Source organism: Poecilia mexicana, unplaced genomic scaffold, assembly GCF_051168715.1.
Source record: "Poecilia mexicana isolate PSO_F unplaced genomic scaffold, ASM5116871v1 scaffold_23, whole genome shotgun sequence".
Classification (NCBI taxonomy): Eukaryota; Metazoa; Chordata; class Actinopteri; order Cyprinodontiformes; family Poeciliidae; genus Poecilia; species Poecilia mexicana.
Window position 1 is genome coordinate 20755492 of NW_028263392.1, and position 20355 is coordinate 20775846.

At 44.5% G+C, this 20355-nt stretch overlaps 1 protein-coding gene and 2 long non-coding RNA genes across 3 annotated transcripts; all 3 read right to left on the reverse strand.

Moving 5' to 3' along the window:
• Positions 1-4891: 4891 nt before the first annotated feature.
• Positions 4892-5642, reverse strand: LOC148152605 (uncharacterized). The gene is made up of 2 exons (XR_015762217.1): positions 5336-5642; positions 4892-5264 (listed from the first exon to the last, which is right to left on the reverse strand). It is a non-coding gene; the product is annotated as an uncharacterized LOC148152605 (long non-coding RNA).
• Positions 5643-14044: 8402 nt separating this feature from the next.
• On the reverse strand, positions 14045-16729 carry LOC148152606 (uncharacterized). Its single transcript, XR_015762176.1, has 2 exons — positions 14691-16729; positions 14045-14333 (listed from the first exon to the last, which is right to left on the reverse strand). It is a non-coding gene; the product is annotated as an uncharacterized LOC148152606 (long non-coding RNA).
• Positions 16730-16741: 12 nt separating this feature from the next.
• On the reverse strand, positions 16742-18750 carry LOC148152607 (uncharacterized; the record flags this gene model as incomplete). Its single annotated transcript, XM_088003560.1, has 2 exons — positions 17905-18750; positions 16742-17788 (listed from the first exon to the last, which is right to left on the reverse strand). Coding segments are annotated over exons 1-2 (1893 nt in total), but the record flags the coding sequence as incomplete, so codon positions are not given.
• Between the last annotated feature and the right edge of the window lie 1605 nt (positions 18751-20355).

Consider the following 20355-nt stretch of genomic DNA (forward strand, 5'->3'; position numbering starts at 1 on the left):
TTACTCTCACATCAGGCTTTACACCATCAGCGCTAATGATGTAGTTCAGTTTTCCCAAAGTGACATTTGGCCCTGTTCAACTTAAGACCGGACGCCTTGATCATCCGCAACACTGCATCGAGTCAGCGGTCATGTTGGTCCTTAGTAGATCCGTAAACCAGAATATTGTCCATCACGACAACAGTTCCTTCCAGGTTCCTAAGTAGATTACTCATCAGTCACTGGAAAATCTCAGGAGCGGATGTAGTCCCGAATGGTAAGCGTGTGAAGCAAAACCGGCCCATCGGGGTAATAAATGTGGTCAGTCTTTGGCAGCTGAGGTCCAATGGAATTTGCCAAAACCCACTAGAAGCATCCAGAGTGGAGAAAATCTTGGCTCCAGTCAGTTTAGGTGTTATGTCATCTAATGTAGGTAAAATGTAGCGTTCGTGCTTAACCCCCTTGTTCAATCGCTTTAAATCTACACACACTCTGACTTCATCCTTATTGCACTTTGGAGCAGGTACCATTGGGGCACACCAATCTGTTGGTTCAGTGACCTCCTCAATGATCCCAAGGTTTAGCATCTGCTTTAGTTCTTTCTCCACCTTTGGAAGGAGGGGAAAAGGGACTTGGCGTGGTGTATTGACACTATATGGAATTGCCTCTTCCGTCAGCTCAATTTTAACAGGCGCACAGTTCAGTAGTCCTATTTCCCCCGAACACGTCACTGGACAACAAATAGTCACCACCAATAGCATTGACCTGCTTGACGAGTCCCATTTGCTTTGCCACTGGTCTGCCTAATAGGTTACTGACAAATTGTCCTTTAATAACTGTAATACAGTACTGGTATCTCTGCCCGTTGTGTGTGGTGGTAGCGAGGAACATACCCACACATCTGACCTTTCCATCTGGACTGTACACTGTTGTTCTGGACTTATGCGGCTTTGGTTTTTGCCGTAGATTATAGAAAGTTGCGTCTGTCATGACTGTGGTATCAGCACCAGTGTCAATTTTAAAATCCACTGGGCTAACGTTCACCAGCAGCTCAATGTCCCAGTCGATGTCTGGATCCGACTCCTCAATGACATTTGACTTTACTGTCGCTCTAAGGAACAGTTCACCAATAAAGAATGAATCCATAACAGCTGCAGCTCTGACTTGTTTTAGCATTTTAGTTTTACACACAGCCTTGAAAAGTCCCATTTTGTTACACTTTCTGCATCTTTTATTTCGGGCAGGACAGTTTTCCTTTCTGTCATGCATCCTACCACATCTCTGACAGTTCTGTCTATTCTCGCCGTATTTCTGCACTTGTTTCTGACGTGGATTCTCATAGCTCCTCTCTCAGCTGCTAAACTGTACGGAGCCCTCCAGGGGACATGGAGAATTTTTTTTCTTTTGCGTTCCCTCGCAATAATCTACTGATCAGTTCATGCGGCATAATTGATACTATAAGCCTTTTTTACGGTGGCCGCCGTACTTTCTGCTTTAATACAAGCTTATAAGGTTTTTCCATGTTATTATCGTGGGTCATCAGTCATCTGATTGTGTCTCTGTTGTGTTCGTGTCTGAATGGTTTAAAGGGCTGCTTTCTGTTCCATCTGAGCCTTAACAGACATAAACATGCAGTAAATAAATCGATTTTTCAATCAGTTTTTTGCACCAAGCCGTTAATAATAAACAAGTTTTAACTGAGGCTCTGTAAGAGCCATATGAATGAAATAAGTAATTATTGATATGACAGGAGCAGCGGCTTTGACACCTGGTGGTGGGCGTGTCGATGTGGGCGTGACGTCATCAAGTATGAATGGGAAGGTGACGCTGCTGGCTCGGTGTGTATGAGGAAGCAGGTGAGCTGGGTGGTCAGTCCTGCAAAGTTTGGAGCATAATAATCAAATTAAATAAATCGATAATTGTGACAGAACAAAGAAGAGGTTTGGAGTTGATTGATACACGGACAGATGAGATTCCCCGAGTTAATCCAGTGGATGGCTCTCTCCAGAGTCAGGTCCGCCTCTAGTTGAAGTTTTTGAGAAACTTCCTTATCCATTATTCCAATAACGATCCGGTCCCGAATCCCCCCGCCGAACTCGCAGTGCTGCGCGAGCTCATATAAGCTCCGCACGAAGGCTTCAACCGTCTCACCGGTGTTACACCGGCCCTTTGGCTCCTTTTGTGAAAACAGGCGCGGTCATGGATAACGTTTCTTTTTGGAACAAAATGTTCGTCAAACTTCTGCATCACTAGGGCGAACTCATACTCTGGATGTGGCAAATCCTCCGTTGCAGCGGGAAACACAAAACAGCCGTAAATAGGTTCGGCGTCTCTCCCCATAGAGTACAGGAGCGAATTTACCTGCACCTCCGCCAGGTCAGCCACTCCGCCGGGTGGGTAAAATCAAACGGCTCCGGAGGTCCAAACTTCGCCATTGTGCTCTCTCTGTAGGCGTTTAAGTCCTTATTTCTGACACCATGTCATGATGTGAGGGAAGACAGGAGAAGTCGGCTGGAAAGCCGTAATTCTTTATTTAGCTAGAGCTCGTTTTTCTGGTATATCCTTCTAGTGCTCCCCCCAGTGGTCAGGAAACCAAACTACCGTTACTCTAGATATACAATAGAAACTAATCTCACAACAGTGTCTAAATTCGCTTTGTTAGTGTTGTCATAATTTATTTTGCTATGATTTTGTCCGGGTGTACTCATGTTCAGTTTCTGTTGAGTTCATTTAAGTGGGTCAAGCTTGTTTAGGTCGGGCTTATATTGTTTATGTAGCGTAGTCCGAGTTTTGTCAGTGGACATCGAGGTTCTTACATTATTGTGAAGTAAACTATTTAAGTTTTTTTGTGTTATGAGATTTACAGCATTAATACTGATGTGTGTTCTGATATGTCCTCTTAAAGGCAAACCGACGTGTGAAATGGATGAGCTCAGTCCTGTCTGGGGTCCAGTGCTGAATATGGGTCACTGAGGTAAACGACACAACGTTGGACCGACATGGGCGTCAATTAAAGAGGCGATACAGCAAAACCTTCAACAAGTTACTGAGACTGTTTTCATTATTTACCCCAGAAGAGGTAAATAATGAAAACAGAGCAGCGGAGGCAACAGAAGAGGAGCAAGTTGGAGAGGCTGAGGAGGAAACGCCAGGAGAGGAGCTCAGCAAGGCTGCAGACTCTGAAGAGGAACAGGAACCATTTGTGCTCCTGTTCACAAATGGTTCCTGCCACTTCCAACTGTACACAGTTGGAAGTGGCTGTTTTCTCTCATTCAATAATTTCATGTGATAAATATTCATGAATCGTTTGATTCAAGCACTTCAACTTGCATGTAAACAGGTGAAGAAATGAATCACATTTTAAGTAAAAATTTGATATTTAAGTATTTCAGGTAATTAACATACATGTGATGAAAGATTATATTTTTAAATAAATATTTTATGTGATTAAAGAAAACAATTATATAATCAGACATCTGTCAGGACACTGGGTTTTTGGGTTTGTTTTGCTTTTCATTTTATTTAGCTTCATGTTTTAGTTCACTAGTTTAGCCCTTTATGGTCCTTTTGACATTATTAGAGGTATTTAGTGTAGTTAGAATTATATTATTGGTTTTCCTTGTTTGTCTGAAAATAAACTGATGTGTGTTCTAATATGTCCTCTTAAAGGCAAACCGACGTGTGAAATCGGTTTCACACGTCGGTTTATAGTCTAAATATAGACTTTAATATAGTCTATAATATATTAATGACTATAGTTTAATTCTATTTTATCCTTCTGGTTCTTATTTCAGCCTCCCTGCAGGGTTTCTAGTAATGTTTATTTCTTAATTTGATCACCATAGGTTCAGTTATTCTTGCATGTCTGAGTCTGTATCTTTTAGTCATTCTAGTTGGGTTATTTCTTTGTTTAGATCTTCTAGTTTCTCTTGCTCTGTGTTCCTTAGTTCTTATTGTTAGATCAGCCTTGTTTCTATTTAGGTTCGGTTTCCCTCATATCTTTTTCTCCTAGTTCACCAGGTTTTCTTTACTCTTAGTGTCGTTTGTATTACAAGTATTTTTCAGTTCCCCGTTTCCTCCCGTTTGTTCCCAGCAGATCTTAGTTTCCCTGTGCCACCTCCTCCCCAGCCCTCAGCCAGCTGCTGTGCCAAATTACTCACACCTGCTATCACTCTTCTCATTTAGGCCATTGTTCACCAGTCCAACTTGTTACCCTGCTCACCACGTTGCCAGTTGTTACCTTCGTTATCCCTCGTGTCTCCTGTTTCATTGTGTTTTGGATTTCCTCGTTTTCCCTGAATTTTGGATTTAGTTTATTTTGTTCATTAAAACATCTTCATAAAGTACATCCACCGCCACATCATGACACAAACCAGATGAAAGAGCCCATCTTTAAACATTTAATGTGTAATTAAACAATAAAGGAGACAAATGTTATGAAATAGATCAAACTTTAAATATTTGTTGTATTTAACGCATTTCAGGTAAGTGAACATGTAATGAAATAGATGCTGTCCTAGAATTTTATGCAATTGAACATTATGGGTAACAAGTGATAATCTGAAGTAATACATTTTATGAATTTTTTTTTAAATATAATTTTGGTTAAAAAATAAGGGTCCAAATGGAATAAAAATGCCTAATCTATATAGTTTAGTAAAATAATTTCACACAGATTTTGAGTTAATAGGTCACATGACCTAGAAGCTAAGAAAAATACACAATTTTGACTACAGAAATAGCTAAAATATATATAAAAAGTATTAAAATGTAATAAAGGGGAGTGTGCCTCATCTACACAGTCTAGAACAATTTCACAGATTGAGTTAATGGCACACGATTTGGAAGCCATTTGTGACCAGCAGGTGGAGATCTTTTTTTAAAAAGTAACAAGATGCACCCGAATACAGACTTAGCAGTGAACAATATTTTATTTAACAATTTCTTTCAAACATTTCCTTTTAAAAACCGAGGCTTCAGGCCCACTACTCGGTCCCTGGAACAAAAAAGGAAGCAGGACAGACAAGTTCAATTATTCCAAAAGAAATAAAATAAAACATGCAATGCAAAAGAAAATAAGCACAAATTAGTAAACAAATACAAACTGTAAAAGAAAACACTTCAAACAATGGAACAAATCTTTGTCATCCAGTTCCAAATGCCCTTGGATAAGGCCAGAAGAGTAATGCCCCGCCCAACCAGCAACAAGTTCAGTTGAGAGCGGCCCAAACAGGAAGACAAGAAGCAGAGCGTCCAAAGCGCTGCAGCTCCACACAATCAGTTGCCTGAAACAGAAAACCCATTAATGGTGGAGCCAGATAAAAGAAATAAAAAAACTAAACAGCAGGTAGCTTACCCAGGGGTGGAAACACAGCCTAACCCGGGAGGAAGCGGGTCAGCAGGTGAGGACCAGATTGAAGCCGCCCGCCACAGCAACCCCCAGCTGCAGGCGGCAACGCCAGCAGAGCAACAGATCGCAGATGAGTCGACCAAACCCACAAGCCGACATGTAGCCGCCGACCGCAGCAACAGTGGGAGAACCAAAGACGCACGCACCTTGCAGCGGCCCGCCCAGCTATATAGGCATCTGCCCCGCCCACCAATCAATGGTGCGCTTCCTGCTGCACCCGGTGCGCAGTGGGGGGAGGGGGGAACACCATCCCACCACATTCTGAAGAAAATATTTAATATTAAAATTATTTAAATTATTGAATATGACTTAAAATTTTAATAGAGGATACTGTGCCTCGTGTAATAGCATGAATTACCACTTTTTTGTATCAGTTGGTCACAAGACAATGGATTTATTTACAGGAGTGTCGGACATTGACGGTCGCTATGTGAACCTCCGAGCGATTCAGGAGGGACCAGTAAAGAACAGCTGGCCGAAATTAGCGTCCATAAATCGGATCAACCTTGAGCTGAACGTCCCTTACTCCGCGGAGGGAGAATATCCAGTATCCAACTTGAAAACAACTTCACTGCGGTCGGTAACACAATGAAAACACCGATGTTCTGACTAGTTTGTTTTGGTCTGTGGGCTGCAAACATGGCGCCGAGCGACGTAAACGTCATACGCTGTGACGTCAGCTCCAAAGCTCTATAGCAGGCGCGCTCAAGCCAGTCCTCCAAAGCAACCGTCCTGCAGCTTTCACATGATTCCCTGCTGCAGCACACCTGAATCAGACGGATGTCTGGCCTGTTCAGAGCTGATCCCCATCTGTTGGGTCAGGAAGCATCTAAAGTTGCAGGACGGCTCTGGAGGACTGGACTGGAGCAGCGCTGAGCTACAGCAACAATGGAAAGATTCAGCCCAAGACCCAGCTTTGATTTTGATAATCCACTTCCACTTATCAGGAAGAGAATATGCACATTAGCTATTTATTTGGAGCTAGCTAAATATTAAGTTTTGTAAACTAAATAAAGAGGTAAATAAATAGTTAGCTTGCTAGCAAAATATTTGGTTTGTATTAGAAACCACATATTTTGCATTCTAATTAAATATTTAATTTGAAGGTGCATAAAATATTGCTGAAAAATTAACCTCCATGTTCTTTTTTAAAATAATTTTTTACTCTAATTTGTGAAGAGGCTGCCTGTTAGCAAAATGGCTGTTGGGAAATGATCACAGGGATCAGAAGAGGCCCTCCAGGCTTGTTTTGAAGCAACTGATTGGATTGCTCTCTGCCAGCCTCATGGAGACGACATCAGAGCCATGACTGATATGAAGCTCTGTGGACAGCAGCATCGCCACCAGAGCAGAAATATGCTTCCTGAATGACAAACCCTGGATCAGCAGGGACCTGAAGGAACCAAAGAGCCTTTTTAGAGACAGAAGAACAGGAAGAATCTGCAGAGGAACCAAATCAGAGAATCAGGAAGGAAGAAAATCTCAGGCTGCGAGCAAAAGGAGGATCAGAGGATGGAAGCCTGAAAGGAGCAAAAGAGCTGAAGACGTTCAGACAGGTTCAGGGTCATCATCATCATCATCCCTCCTTCCTCTGATCCTCAGCTTCCTGTCAAACCTCTCATCTCCTAATTTCCTCCTCAGTCGTGGATCTTCTGCTTCCACAAGTTTGACTCTGACCAGATCAGGAGCTGCTGCTCCGTTTGCCTCCTGAACCTTTTCTGGAAGTGAAGATGCAGCTGGAGAGACAGAACTGGAACCAGAACCAGGTCCAGATGGTGTCGGTCCTGAAAGCCTGAAGCTGCCGAGCGGTTCTGTGGGATTCTGCAGCATCTCTTCAACCTCAGCCCGACACAACAGAAAGTTCTGTTGCTGTGGACGACATCCTGCCTGGTTCTGGTACCAGAGAAAACTCACCATCAGTCATCAATGACTATAGACCTGTTGCCATGACAACCCACATCATGAAGGTCCTGGAGAGACTCCTGTCGGCTCACCTGAACAAGCTCATCTCAGGACCCTCTGCAGTTTGCTTATCACCATAGAGACGGAGACGCCCATCTTAACCTGCTTCATGAACCCATTTAACACATTTCAGCCTGATCTGCTCTGTGAGGAACAGCAGGAGACTCAGGTGGAGCCTCAACCCTCACCTGGATCCATGACACCTGATGACAGACCACAGGTAGAGACTGGAGGACCGAGCTGTGGCTCTGTACTCTCTCTACACTTCAGACTTCCAGCACAAGTCTGACTTCTGTCATTACAGAAACACTCAGATTACAGAAACACTCAGATTACAGAAACACTCAGATTACAGAAACACTCAGATTACAGAAACACTCAGATTACAGAAACACTCAGATTACTCTGCAGCTGTTGGTTCATCAGAGACGACCAGAGGCTGAGTACAGAGAGCTGGTGGACCGCTTTGGGTCATGGAGGGAACAGTCAAATCATCTGAAATGTGAACAAAACAAAGGAGATGCTTGTTGGTTTCAGGAGGAACAGGGTCAAAGGTCAAACCCTATTTCCATCATTGGAGAAGAAGTGGAGGTGATGAGGAACATAAAAACCTGGATGTTCATCTGGAGAAGAGACGGAGGAAGAGAAGATCCTTCAGGGTTTGGATCTGCTGTCAGAACCACCAGAACCACCGAAACCAGGAGCTAAAGAGGTTCAACAGCCTGAATAAGAAGGCAGGTTCTTTTCTGGTTCTGACTGGGTCCTCTGGTGGTGATGATGCAAAGAAGGATTCTTCATAAAATCAATAAAGTTCTGCCGGAGCGTCTTCAGTCAGAGGCTTCTTCAGCGTTGCTGTGGCACAGACTGCTACAGGAGATCCTTCCTTCCAACAGCCATCAGGATCTTCAATAACTGAAGAATCTAAAATGATTTACATCTCATTTCCCTTCGTAATTAATAAAGTATTTGTGAATTTTACAAACGGCGCCATAAAACCAGAGAAAATCTCCAGAAGTTCGTTTCTCCTGATGTTCTGTTTGGGTCGAGATTATTTTATAGATTATTTATGTTTCCATCGGTTATTTCCTCAGATTGTCATCCGCTGTCGTTTCATTTCATTTTCATATTTTAATCGTTTCTGTTTTTATTTTTGTCATTCCGGTTCGTTGGTTTCGAAACTCTGACCTGGGATGTTCTGGTATGTTTGCGAGCATAAACCCAAATAAACGAAGAAGAAAGCAGAAACCTGCTGCTGGCGCACATATGCGCGCATGGGCGAGGCGTGTGCGTGTCCGCGGCGGGAGCGCGCCTCGTGCTGCTGATGCTGCGGATGATGAAGAGGAGGACGATGAAGAGCGATCAGAGCATGGATCCCAGCTGATCGATCAGAACTCTGAGGTTCTCTGGACCGGTTCTGCTCTCCGGACAGGGCCGCGGACCACGTGACGCCGCCGTTGCAGGTGACCCAGGTAAGCTGGACCGGAACTCCCGCTAAAAGTCTGCGGGGTGAAGCGGCGCGGCGTGCGGGAGCCGAGCAGCACGAGGCAGGGGTGGTTGTTATGGTGATGTTCGGCTCAGAGTCCGAACCGAACCGAACCGAGCTGAGGGAAGGACCCGGGTCAAGCTACACGGGGAAGTGGAGGGGGTCCGCTGAGGTTCGGTTCTTTGAGTTCTACAGGAAGCTGGCAGCTTCCGGTTCGGCGGCTGATCCAGATCCAGCTGCGGGAACGGAACAGAACCGGCAGGTGAGTCTGGGATTGCTGCTCTCTGATTGGCTCCGCTGAGGCATGCGCGTGCGCGACTCACGTGACACCAACTTGTGCTCGTCTTTGTGTTGACATGTGGAATCAGCTGATTGACGAAAACACACAAACTTTACCCAGAGCCAGCGAGAGCCAATCAGAGAGCAGCCTGGGGTCACATGGCCCAGCTGTGGTGAAGCCAGAGCGTAGAACCGGGTTCTGGTCCCGGTGGGCCAGCCATCCTGGACGGCCTAACGGGGTAACCCGCAGGTTAGAAGAATAATATAATTATGGTCTGGTTGTTGTGTCTGACCGTCACCATGACAACAAGAACCTGGCTTCACCTCTTTCCTTTCATCAGCAGAAAAACTAGAAGAACAAAACCTCGTCTGTCCTCTAGGGGCTCCACAGAGTCTCCGTTCTTTCAGTCCGGACAGTTCGGAGGACAAGTTCTAGCGTTTCTGCTCTTTTCTTCTTCTCTCTTATGTGTGCTGTACCACGCTGCCCCCAGAGGTTACTGCTGGTACTGCTCCGTTTGGATAGCCACATCTCGCTAACGTTCCCACTGAGCGGTACGGCTCAGTGTTTTTATGGTCCAGCGTATTCAGGAGGACGTTTCCACCATCGGTTGGAGTCTCACTGAGCCCACAAACCCAAACGTGTAGGGTTGCATCATGCTAGCACCACGACAAACTTGACGCGCTACCACGTCTGGTAATGTTTCTCCATCCTCAGTGGTTGGTGTTGTGTGACGACAGTAGCTCCACCCTAACCGGGCTGTACCTTGAGCTTTGGACCTACAACTAACAGGGGACCATGCATGGTGTGGTAAGGGTCGGTTGTACAGGGAAACAGAACAGCGCTGTCCCATCACCAGATTGGAAGATATTCAGGTCTTCAGGTTGTGTAAACCGTTGTGGTTGGGATGGAGCAGAGTCCTGGCTTTACTTCCTCATGACTGTGGAGACCAGCAGCCTTTGGGGTGAGTTACCGGAACCAGTGAGTGGAGGGGTTCATCCAAACTGGGTTTGATGGTAGAGGAGGCCGCCTCAGGATGCTGTCCTATCGGCCGATGGCAGCGTATAAACCGTGATGAATCAGGACCCAGAGGTTCTAAGCCTGGCTCCATAGACACTGCTCCTCAGTGAGAAGCATCTTTTATCTCCAGAGACCATTCAAGTTGGACCTTGAAGGTTCCAGGAAGTACCAGGACCGGCTGCCGCTCTCACGGTGGAAGTTTATTGGCTGATTCTAATCTCTGTTTAGGATGGAAGCCCCTCCCACATCGCCTCTTCCATCCACCTGCTGATGGTTAAGGAACGCACCCAGTGAAGGAGTTCCAGGGTTCTGGGTCCAACCTTTCCTCTAACAGAACCGGAACAAAGCCCAGTTGGTACCAGAGGTTAGTTTTCGTTGCAGCTTAGTATTTCAATGTGTTATCTGTAAATGTTCCCCTCTGTTCTCCTTTACTTTGGATCTGTCAGTGTTGCTGAGCATAACCGAAAGCCGAAACCTGCTGCTGGCGCACATGCGATTCTGGTGGAGTCCGGGCCACCAGAACACAGACTTCAGTCATAGAACTGGAGTTCGGTTCATAGAACCTTGTTTCCTTACAGCAGATTGGAGAAAGTAACTTTCAATATTCAGTTCTCAAAGCAGCCATGAAACGCTCACCCCGACAATCCGCTCCCCGTTTGGTACTGATCCAGTTTGGGTCGTTACCTATTCAACTTTATTAGGCACCAAATGGAGGAACCGAGACCAGAACCTCTGGACCTGACAGACTGATCCTGACTCCAAGGAGAAGTTCTGTTTCCAGCTGGAGGTCCAAATGGGTTTTCAGGTTTTAATCCATGTTCTGGTCAGTGACAGAACTGAGGAAGTCCACTTGGAGTCTGCCAGGAATGACTCTGAAGAAGGTTCTAGTTCTGTTGAACTGCACCAGTTCTGGTGGAGTCCGGGTCCAAACCCGACTTTGTGGATCTGGAATCAGATGTAGCATTGTAGCTAGCATTGAAAAGTTTCTGAGCACTTAGCCCTGATTTTTCCAGATAAATTCTGAAATTTACCTCTGTTAACTATCAGCTGAATAAAGTTCGGCATCTGTGTTTCAGTTTTGGATATTGAGTTTTAGAGAAATATATTCATGCTCTTATTTTGAAGTCCTTTTACACAGCAGTTTCATTTCCTTTCCTCATGCTCTCTGTATTTTTCCCCAATTATAACTTTATTTAAAACAACAAACAGGAACAAAAGTAGAGAACAAGATCTAAACATAATATCTAAAGACAAACATGAAACTGGTAGATGACAAACATCTGCTCTAAAATCTGAAAAATGTTTCAGGGTTAATCTTTTTGAACTGATCTTTAGTTCTATAGTGATCCCACAGCACGATACCTTCACCACTGTGCTTCAGTGTTCTGTGGTTTGGGTGCAGAGTTCTGGACGGGTTTCTGGTTCCCAGACCCAAACAGAACCGTCTGTTCCTCACATGTTGCTCTGGTTCTGTGCAGAAGAACCAGGCTTTCCTGTCATGGCTGCCAGTTCTGCTGGGTTCTTCTGGGCCCACGTTATTGTGAGCCCGGTTCTGCAGTTGGAACATTGCTGCTCCAGATCAAGACTCTGTGTGTGTAGCCGTCTGTTTTTCCCGGAGGACAGTAAACGCCTCGCGGCAGCGGCTTGGTGGGTCTGGTGCTGAGGCTGCCGCAGTGCCTCTGAGCCTGGAGCAGCAGCGCTGTGTGTGATGGATGTAGGTCAGGCTGATTCTCTGCTCAGCAACAGCACAGAGTCCCAGCAGCCAGTCCTGAGCTCTGATTGGCTGAGAGCTGCAGCCAGCCAGCCAATAACCTTTCACCCCTCCGAGCTGAGTGTGTGTGTGTCTGTGTGTGTGTGGCTGCTCTGTGAGGCCGGTGTCTCCTCTGAGGTTCCTTCAGACCTTCAGTGACCCGTTTTCAGAACCAGGCTCTGGGTCAGTGAGCGGAATCTCTGAGGTTCTGCTGGGTTTGGACCGGGCCTAGACAGGTCTCTGGACTGATGAGAAACACTGATTATTATGAGGAGGTTCTGGTTCTGTCTGCTTCTATTCAGAAGCAGCAGGTCCAGGCAGCTGGGTTCTGGTTGTTTAGTCTGAAGCTCTTCTGGTTCCTGATGGTTCTGGTTCTGGTTCCAGTTGCAATGACACATCTCAAACGCATTTTTATCAGAACAGTTTTTTCAAAAATTTTTTTGAATGTTAATTTAATTACAAAGTGACTGTTACCATGGCAACCATGGTAACTTGATGTCAAACGCGGAAGAGCCCGCCCCCCTGCTTCCTGCGGGAGCCTAGACATGTAGAGCCATCCTGAGAAGACAAAGGACGATTAAAGACTAAATGTCATAATTATTATCTGCAAGTTTTTCTTTCACAAATGTTGTTTTCTTAAAGCCAAACCATCTTTTCCCACTTTTCACAAGGAACTCTGCCACCTCTTCTTATCTCTAAAATTCATGGACGAACAACATGCAGAACTGCATAATATGATAAACAATTTGAAACTGCTGGAAAACCGCTAATGGCTTGTTCTTTTTATTTTGCTCTTTCGTCTCTTCTGTATGTATGGAGGCATCCTGGCTCAGCTTTTTCAGGTGTGAGAACATCTGATACCATCTCTGTTGTATATGATGGTAATAAATAAATTTTCATTTAAAAAAAATAATGAACAGATGCCTCATGGCCGCTCTCCTCTATTGTCGCTGATGAGATTCAGAGCGGCCATCTTGGAGAGGTCGACCGCTCCACTCAGCGTTATGTTTGACCGGCGCAGTGACGTATCAGCACATTTAATCGATCATAACTTGCTAAATACTAAACAGATTTTCAAGATTTTTTTGCTGTAAACCTTACTCAAACAGCTACCATTGCTACATTTACAAGGAAAATTATGTTTTTAAATATTTTTTAATTGATTGATACATGGTTGAGCATATTTAAATATTCTTAGTGGGGAAAACAGAATAGATTCGGAATAGAATATTCTGATACTGATTTTACAAAGCACACAACCAGTCATAAGTTTTTTAATATCAGTGTCTGGGTGTTCTAGTTTTGGAACTGGAGCAATTGTAGCGTGATCCAAAGGCAAAAAAGAGGTGAAATCAACCTTTATTGAAGTTTCACAAATCAGAATTTTTTTTTTTTACAAATCCCAAACATGGTTTTGAATATTCTGCTATTAGAGCAGAATAATCCAGTCCAAGTTTGAAGTGTCTGGGTGTTGTAGTTTTTAACTAGAGTAGATTAAAGATGCAGAAGGTTGTGAATAATTAGGTGGAATTGCCCTTTAGCCATTTCTCGAATTGGAAACCAACTTCAGAGCAGCAGTTTAAATTTGCTAATCTACCACGGCTGATGCTAATCTATGCAGATGCTACTTAATAATCATATTAATAATTGTAAAATAAACCTAAGTGTTCTGTTGTTTGTGTGGAAAATGTTTGACTGTTTTTTGCTGTTCAACCTTGATACATTAGGCAGGTTGGATCCTTTTCGAATGTGACCCCGGCCGCTTGCATATCCGATACTTATCTGATTCAAATATGATCTAATGTCCAGGTGGCATTCATCCCATAGACATAATATAAGGATAGACCCTCATGGACCGCTCTCGCCTATTGTCGCTGACGAGATTTAGGGCGGCCATCTTGGAGCGGTCCACCACTCCACTCAGCGTTATGTGTTTAGCAGCACAATGACGTATCAGCGCATTTAATCGATCATAACACACTTTCTGTTACTGTAAACCATATTCAAACATCTATCAAAGCTACATTTATAAACAATTGTATTTTTTAAGTATGTTTTTAATACATAGTTCATCATATTTAAATATGCTTAGTGGCTATAACAATAGAAGAAGAATGGAATATTCTGATATCGATGTATGAAGAGCATATTACAAAGCACACAGCCGTTCATAATTTATTTAATAAATTATTTAGTAATATCAATACATATTTATATAACTATACAAACACTAATAAATAAAGATTAAAACTGAATAATATATATTGGATACATGTTTATATGTATGTACATACATATATATAGATATATATATATATGTTTTCCAGAGTTCCAGTTTCAGAGATTCAGCAGCTGAGATTGAGTCCAAAATCCGGTGAGATTCATCCTGCAGTGAATCCGTCTCTCTTTATAGATTTCTCCCTCTTCTTCCTCACATCGTGTCTTTAGGAAACTTTCAAAACAAAAACGGAAGATTTAGGATGCATCTTACTAGTGAAAGAATATAAATAATAGTCTTTACCACCTGTGTAAACTTTGCCGGTGAATGTTATAACACATAATATAAGTTTTATAATATGTGTTATATTGTTTCATTTCTAATATAGGCCCTTGTGTCAGATAATCTAAGTCAATGTTAGAGAATAATTAATTTTTTTAGATTAACAGAATCTCAGTTAGCCTTCATAGCGGGGCTGAACCCGTATTACACCAAGCACTGTAGCTAATATTAGCTGGTATCTCGGTGGACATAAATACAGTAAAGTAATATTCTAATCACAATATATACACAATAATATGTCCATCTTACTTGTGAAATGTTGTGTGTGGAGCCCTCACATCAATAATCCATCGACCAGAACAACAATATCCCCCAGTGCTGAGGCATCTTCTGTTGTTTTGGTTGAGCAAAGTAGGAGGGTATACCGCTCCAAGATGGCCGCCGTATTTCCTGCGCCGGAGCGGCCAATGCGGGGTCTACTCTTATATTATGTCTATGGTGTGAACGGCCACAGCAAAAAAAAAAAAAAAAAAAAACCGATTTGACAAACAAATGGAATTGAGTCACTTCAGCAGGTTATTGCTGAAGTGACTCAATTCAGATTTCTTTGACATAATGCGACCTGTATCCGATCTTTTCATGGCAGTGTGAACAGCACAGGTCGGATTCTTTTTCGAATCTGACCCATATCCGATACGTATCCGATTAAAATGCGACCTAACATCCAGGTCACCTTCATCCGAACTGAACGTCACTGATTCTCAACAAATCTCACTATTCTGCGTCCTGATGCGCGCAAGCGGGAAGAAAAACAGCAACTTTGATGGACTATAATGAGGATTAAGTTGTTAATATGCTGCTCCAGTTGGACAACAATAATATGTAAACTAAGCTCCACCGTTAAACTCTGAGCACTTCTTCTTCTTTTTATGGCGGTTGGCAGAACACTGAGAACGCTGACGCTATGGCGCCCTCTACTGCGCATGCGGGACACTTTCAGGTCGTTTGCCCGCTCACACTGCAGAACGCATACAGGTCGCATTTACTGGCAGTGTGAACGGCCCAGCAAAAAATCCGATTTGACCAAAAAAAAAAAAAAAAATCGGAATTGAGTCACTTCAGGCTGCAGTGTGAACGCACTCTTAGTGGCGTTGTTGTTAGTCAGTTGCTATGGCAACGACATTACATTTAGCATAGCGACACAGAGCTAGAAAAAAGAATGAGTACTTCTGAGTAGTTCTTCAATGTTTTTTCGGAGTCATTTCGCCCTTGGCTGTGGGGCAAAGCACTGAATTAATAAAACCAACATCTCAGGTTTCATTTTGTTCACATTCTGCCACCGAGGCAGTAAAAGAATGACTATTAATCAACTTTTTCTTTTTTAATTATATATATCACAGGTCGCGTTAACAGAATATTTTCCACATTTGACCGTTTTTTTTTTTTTTTTACGACAGGAAAATTTAATAATAATTCACACCCCTGACTGGTGCACATGGGCAGACATTAGACTTTACCCAAAGAAGATTTTAGTCGTAGAGGCAACTAAAATCAATCAAATCATCCTTTCTGTTACGGCCACTCTTAGCCGAAGTGCAATAAACGACAGATAGATAGATAAATCTTTATTGTCATTGTCACAAGAACGAAAATTAAAAAGTGCCATCAGTCAGTGCATATGCTTAAAAAACTTGTCTCACAATTTACACATACTGTAAGAAATACATAACAAGTAAGTGATAAAAAAAGAAATAAAAACTAATAAATAAGAATAGCCACATTCTCACACACATCATTCATGATGATTAATGGTTGTTTTTGATTGCATTTAGTTTTGTTATTGCTGTAGGATAGAAACTGTCTCTGAGTCGGTTGGTTCTTGTTCTGATTGCTCCGTATCGTCTGCCTGAAGGCATCAGTGTAAACAGAGAATGTCCGGGGTGAGAAGTGTCCTTTGTGATGTGTTGTGCCTTTTTAAGACAGCGGTCGCTGTGCAAGTCCTCCAGTGAGGGGAGAGGACAGCCAATGATTTTTTGGGCTGTATTCACAACCCTTTGTAGAGCTTTCCTTTGAGCCGCAGTGCTGCTGTTATACCATACGCAGATACAATAAGTCAGTATGCTCTCTATGGAGCACTTGTAGAAGGACACCAGCAGTTTCTCCTTGATGTTGTTCTTCCTGAGAACCCTCAGGAAGTACAGTCTTTGCTGGGCCTTTTTTGTCAGCTCGAAGGTGTTCATGTCCCATGTGAGGCCCTGCTCAATGTGGACCCCCAGGAAACGAAAGTCAGCTACCCTTTCCACACATTTTCCCCCAATGATTAGTGGTTTAATATCCGTTCTTTTCCTCCTGTAATCTATTATGAGTTCTTTTGTCTTTGAGCTGTTGAGGAGCAGATTGTTCTCCCTGCACCACACTGACAGCCGCTCCACCTCACCTCTGTAGGCGGACTCGTCACCTCCTGAGATGAGCCCCTCCACTGTGGTATCATCAGCAAACTTGATGATGGTGTTGCTGTGGTGGGCAGAGGTGCAGTCATATGTGTACAGACAATAGAGCAGGGGGCTCAGCACACAGCCCTGTGGAGAGCCAGTAATAAGGCTGAGGGCAGTGGATGTATGTTGTCCCACCCTAACTCTCTGCTGTCGGTTGGTCAGGAAGCTCGTAATCCACATGCAGGTGGGGTGAGGGAGACCCAGGTCCCCCAATTTGTCCACCAGTCTGTGAGGGAGGATGGTATTGAAAGCAGAGCTGTAGTCCACAAAGAGCATCCGCACATAGCTCCCCTGCCGCTCCAGATGTGACAGAGCAGCATGGAGGGCTGTGGTCACAGCGTTCTCTGTGGATCTGTTGGTTCTGTAGGCGAACTGGTGGGGGTCAAAACCAGGAGGGAGAAGTGCTGTGATGTGACCCCGGACCAGTTTTTCAGAACACTTCATCACCACAGGGGTTAGTGCCACTGGCCGGTAGTCATTGAGGCAAGAGATGTGAGGTTTCTTGGGTATGGGGACTATGGTGGAAGATTTCAGGCAGGATGGGACTGTAGACAGGGCTAGGGACTGGTTGAAGATCCTGGTGAAGACTCCAGCCAGCTGATCAGCGCAATCTTTCAGGACACGTCCAGGGACGCCATCAGGCCCAGCAGCCTTCCTTGGGTTGACGGCCCGCAGTGTGCGCCTCACCTCGTGCTCCTCTACAACAAGGAGTGTGGTGTTGTGGGTCACTTGGTGTGGTGTGGCTGCCTCTGTTGGCTTCACCTCGAAGCGGGCAAAGAAGAGGTTCAGCTCCTCTGCCAGCGTGGCGTTGCCTTCCGCAGCTGCGAGGTTGGTCCTGTAGTTGGTGAAATGCTGGATTCCCTGCCACACCTGCCTGCTGTTGTTGCTGTCAAGATAGCCCTTATCCTCCTCCTGTAGTCAGACTTAGCCATTCTGATGCCTCTCTTCAAGTTAGCTCGGGCTGTACTGTAGACGGTCCTGTCCCCAGACCTGAAGGCAGTATTCCTGGTTTTTAGCAGTCGCTGGACCTCCTGAATCATCCAGGGCTTCTGGTTTGGGAAGACCCGGATGCGTTTATCCACAGCTACAGTGTCAATACAGTTCTTGATATAACACAGTACACTGTCTGTAAAAACCTCCAGGTCCTGATGTTCAAAAACATCCCAGTTTGTCCTGTCGAAACAGTCCTGCAGCTGCTTTGTCGCATCCTCGGGCCAGGATTTGATGGTTTTGGTGATGGTTGGAGCAGTTTTCCTGTGGGGGGCATAGGCAGGAATTAAATGCAGGGACAGGTGATTGGACTGACCCAGGTGTGGAAGTGGTCTAGCCCTGTAGCCTAGCTTGATGTTGGAGTAGACTTTGTCCAGAGTGTTAGCCTTTCTTGTAGCACACTTTACATGCTGGTGGAATTTGGGGAGCGCCGTCTTCAAGTCTGCATGGTTGAAGTCCCCCGCTATGATGTGCACAGCATCTGGATAGATGCTCTGCAGATGGCTACTGCTGCCATGCAAAAGTCCAATAGCTGTTTTAGCATTAGCATCCGGTGGTATGTAAACAGCGGTTATCATGACTACGGTGAACTCTCTGGGGAGGTATATTGGTCTGCATCTAACAGTCACATACTCCAGGTCTGGGGAGCAGTGGCTGGTGACAGTCGCTGTGTTAGTACACCAGGTGTTGTTCACGTACACACAGAGCCCCCCTCCTCTGCTTTTACCGGAGTCTTTCGTTCTGTCGTGGCGCTGTACTGTGTAGCCTGTTAGCTCGATGGCAGAGTCGGCTACGTCTGGATGCAGCCAGGTCTCCGTGATCAGAAGAATACAGCTGTCCTTCACTGCACTGTGAGATGCAGCCTGTAGTCTCAGTTCATCCATCTTGTTTACAAGGGATCTGGCGTTCGAGAGAAACAGGCTGGGGAGCGGTGGTTTGTGTAGTTGCCTCCGTAGCCTAGCTAGCACGCCGGCCCTGCAGCCCCGCTTCTGCCTTCTCTCTCTACGCCGCCGACGCTTCCTCCCTGCTGTGATGGTAATCCACGGCGCGCCGGGGCTCCTCGCTATGTCCCCCGGAATGTTGAACAAGCGTTGAAAAACAGCTGTAACATCTTGTTCGCAGCGGGCACCGATCGTCAGGAGATCGTCCCGACTGTATATTTTGTTTGTCCAGCATGACGAGTACGGAACACAAATCAACACGCACACTAACAGCCAAACATAGCACCGACCGAGAGAGCAATGAGCCGCTGCAACTACGTGCGCCGCCATGATGAGGAGATCAGTTCAGCCAGCATAAAATTAACAATATTTATTATTACACAAATAGGAGGGTGTGTATTTCCAGGAAGTGACCCAAAGACAATGGGAGACAAAAACAAACAAAATAAATGAAAAGTTGTGAGCCCGCCCTCACAAGCTGGGCGGACTAACAAAAAAGAAAATCAAACGCTGAAAGGACAGCAGGAAGCAGTGATATAACTGTAAAAAAAATAATTATTAAATCACTTTAATTAAATCAATCTAAAAGATATTAAAAACACTGCATACCTGCATTACATAAATCAGCCCTCTCTGGTTTACCACACCAAGTCTAAAGTCAACCTGATAACAGATCTGGTGCAGCCCTAACGAATAAAAACTATATAAAAAACACAGTTCAATCTGGTGAAAAGAGAAAACGCAGCGTCGAACAGCCACACCCAGGTAACGCCACCGCCGTGTGTGTGTCCCTGTATAAAAACACCACGTCAGCACTGACTTAAGATGATCAAATTAAAAGAGTTTTCCTCCAAACCTTACCACAAACAACAAACTGTGGAACGCGACACACCTGGTCAAACACACAGGAAACTGACACCTTCCAGCTTCCCTTTTATGGGAGCTCAGGGTGTGGAGGGAGCGACACCTGGTGGTTCCGCCTGTTACATTTCTGAAAATCATCTCATGGACTCTGAACTAAAGGCATCTTTCTGACCGGGACCTGACAGCGCCTTTAATTCCAGACTCCAGCTGGCGACAATGAATTCAATAAATAGTTATGGCAAATCGGACATTAAGCGCATGAAACTCTTTTTTCCGACAACACTGAATGCAACACAATGTAACCTGACACCCACTGCTAAGTAGCGGGAAGTGCGAGAGAAGGACAGAGCGCCAGCAGCATTGATGGATAAATATTACTGGACTGAACATTACTGATTTATCATAAGTCACACATGCGCCATTGCTGTCCATTGAGTCAGGAATATCGGTGGTCAGGAAACCACTACAACCACGCAAAGAATCAGAACAATGGATGCAATGTTTAGCAGTTAATTAAACCATAGATAATGGTAATAAGGGCTTCAGATTTCACAGGTGAGGAAAAAGTTTTAATTTAAAGAAAAGATTGAACAAGTGAGCAGTGGGTCAGTTATACTAGCCTAACTGTTAGCTTGGTATTGACTTTGATAGCCTTAGCATGTGCTGCGCAGTTCGGTGTGTTTT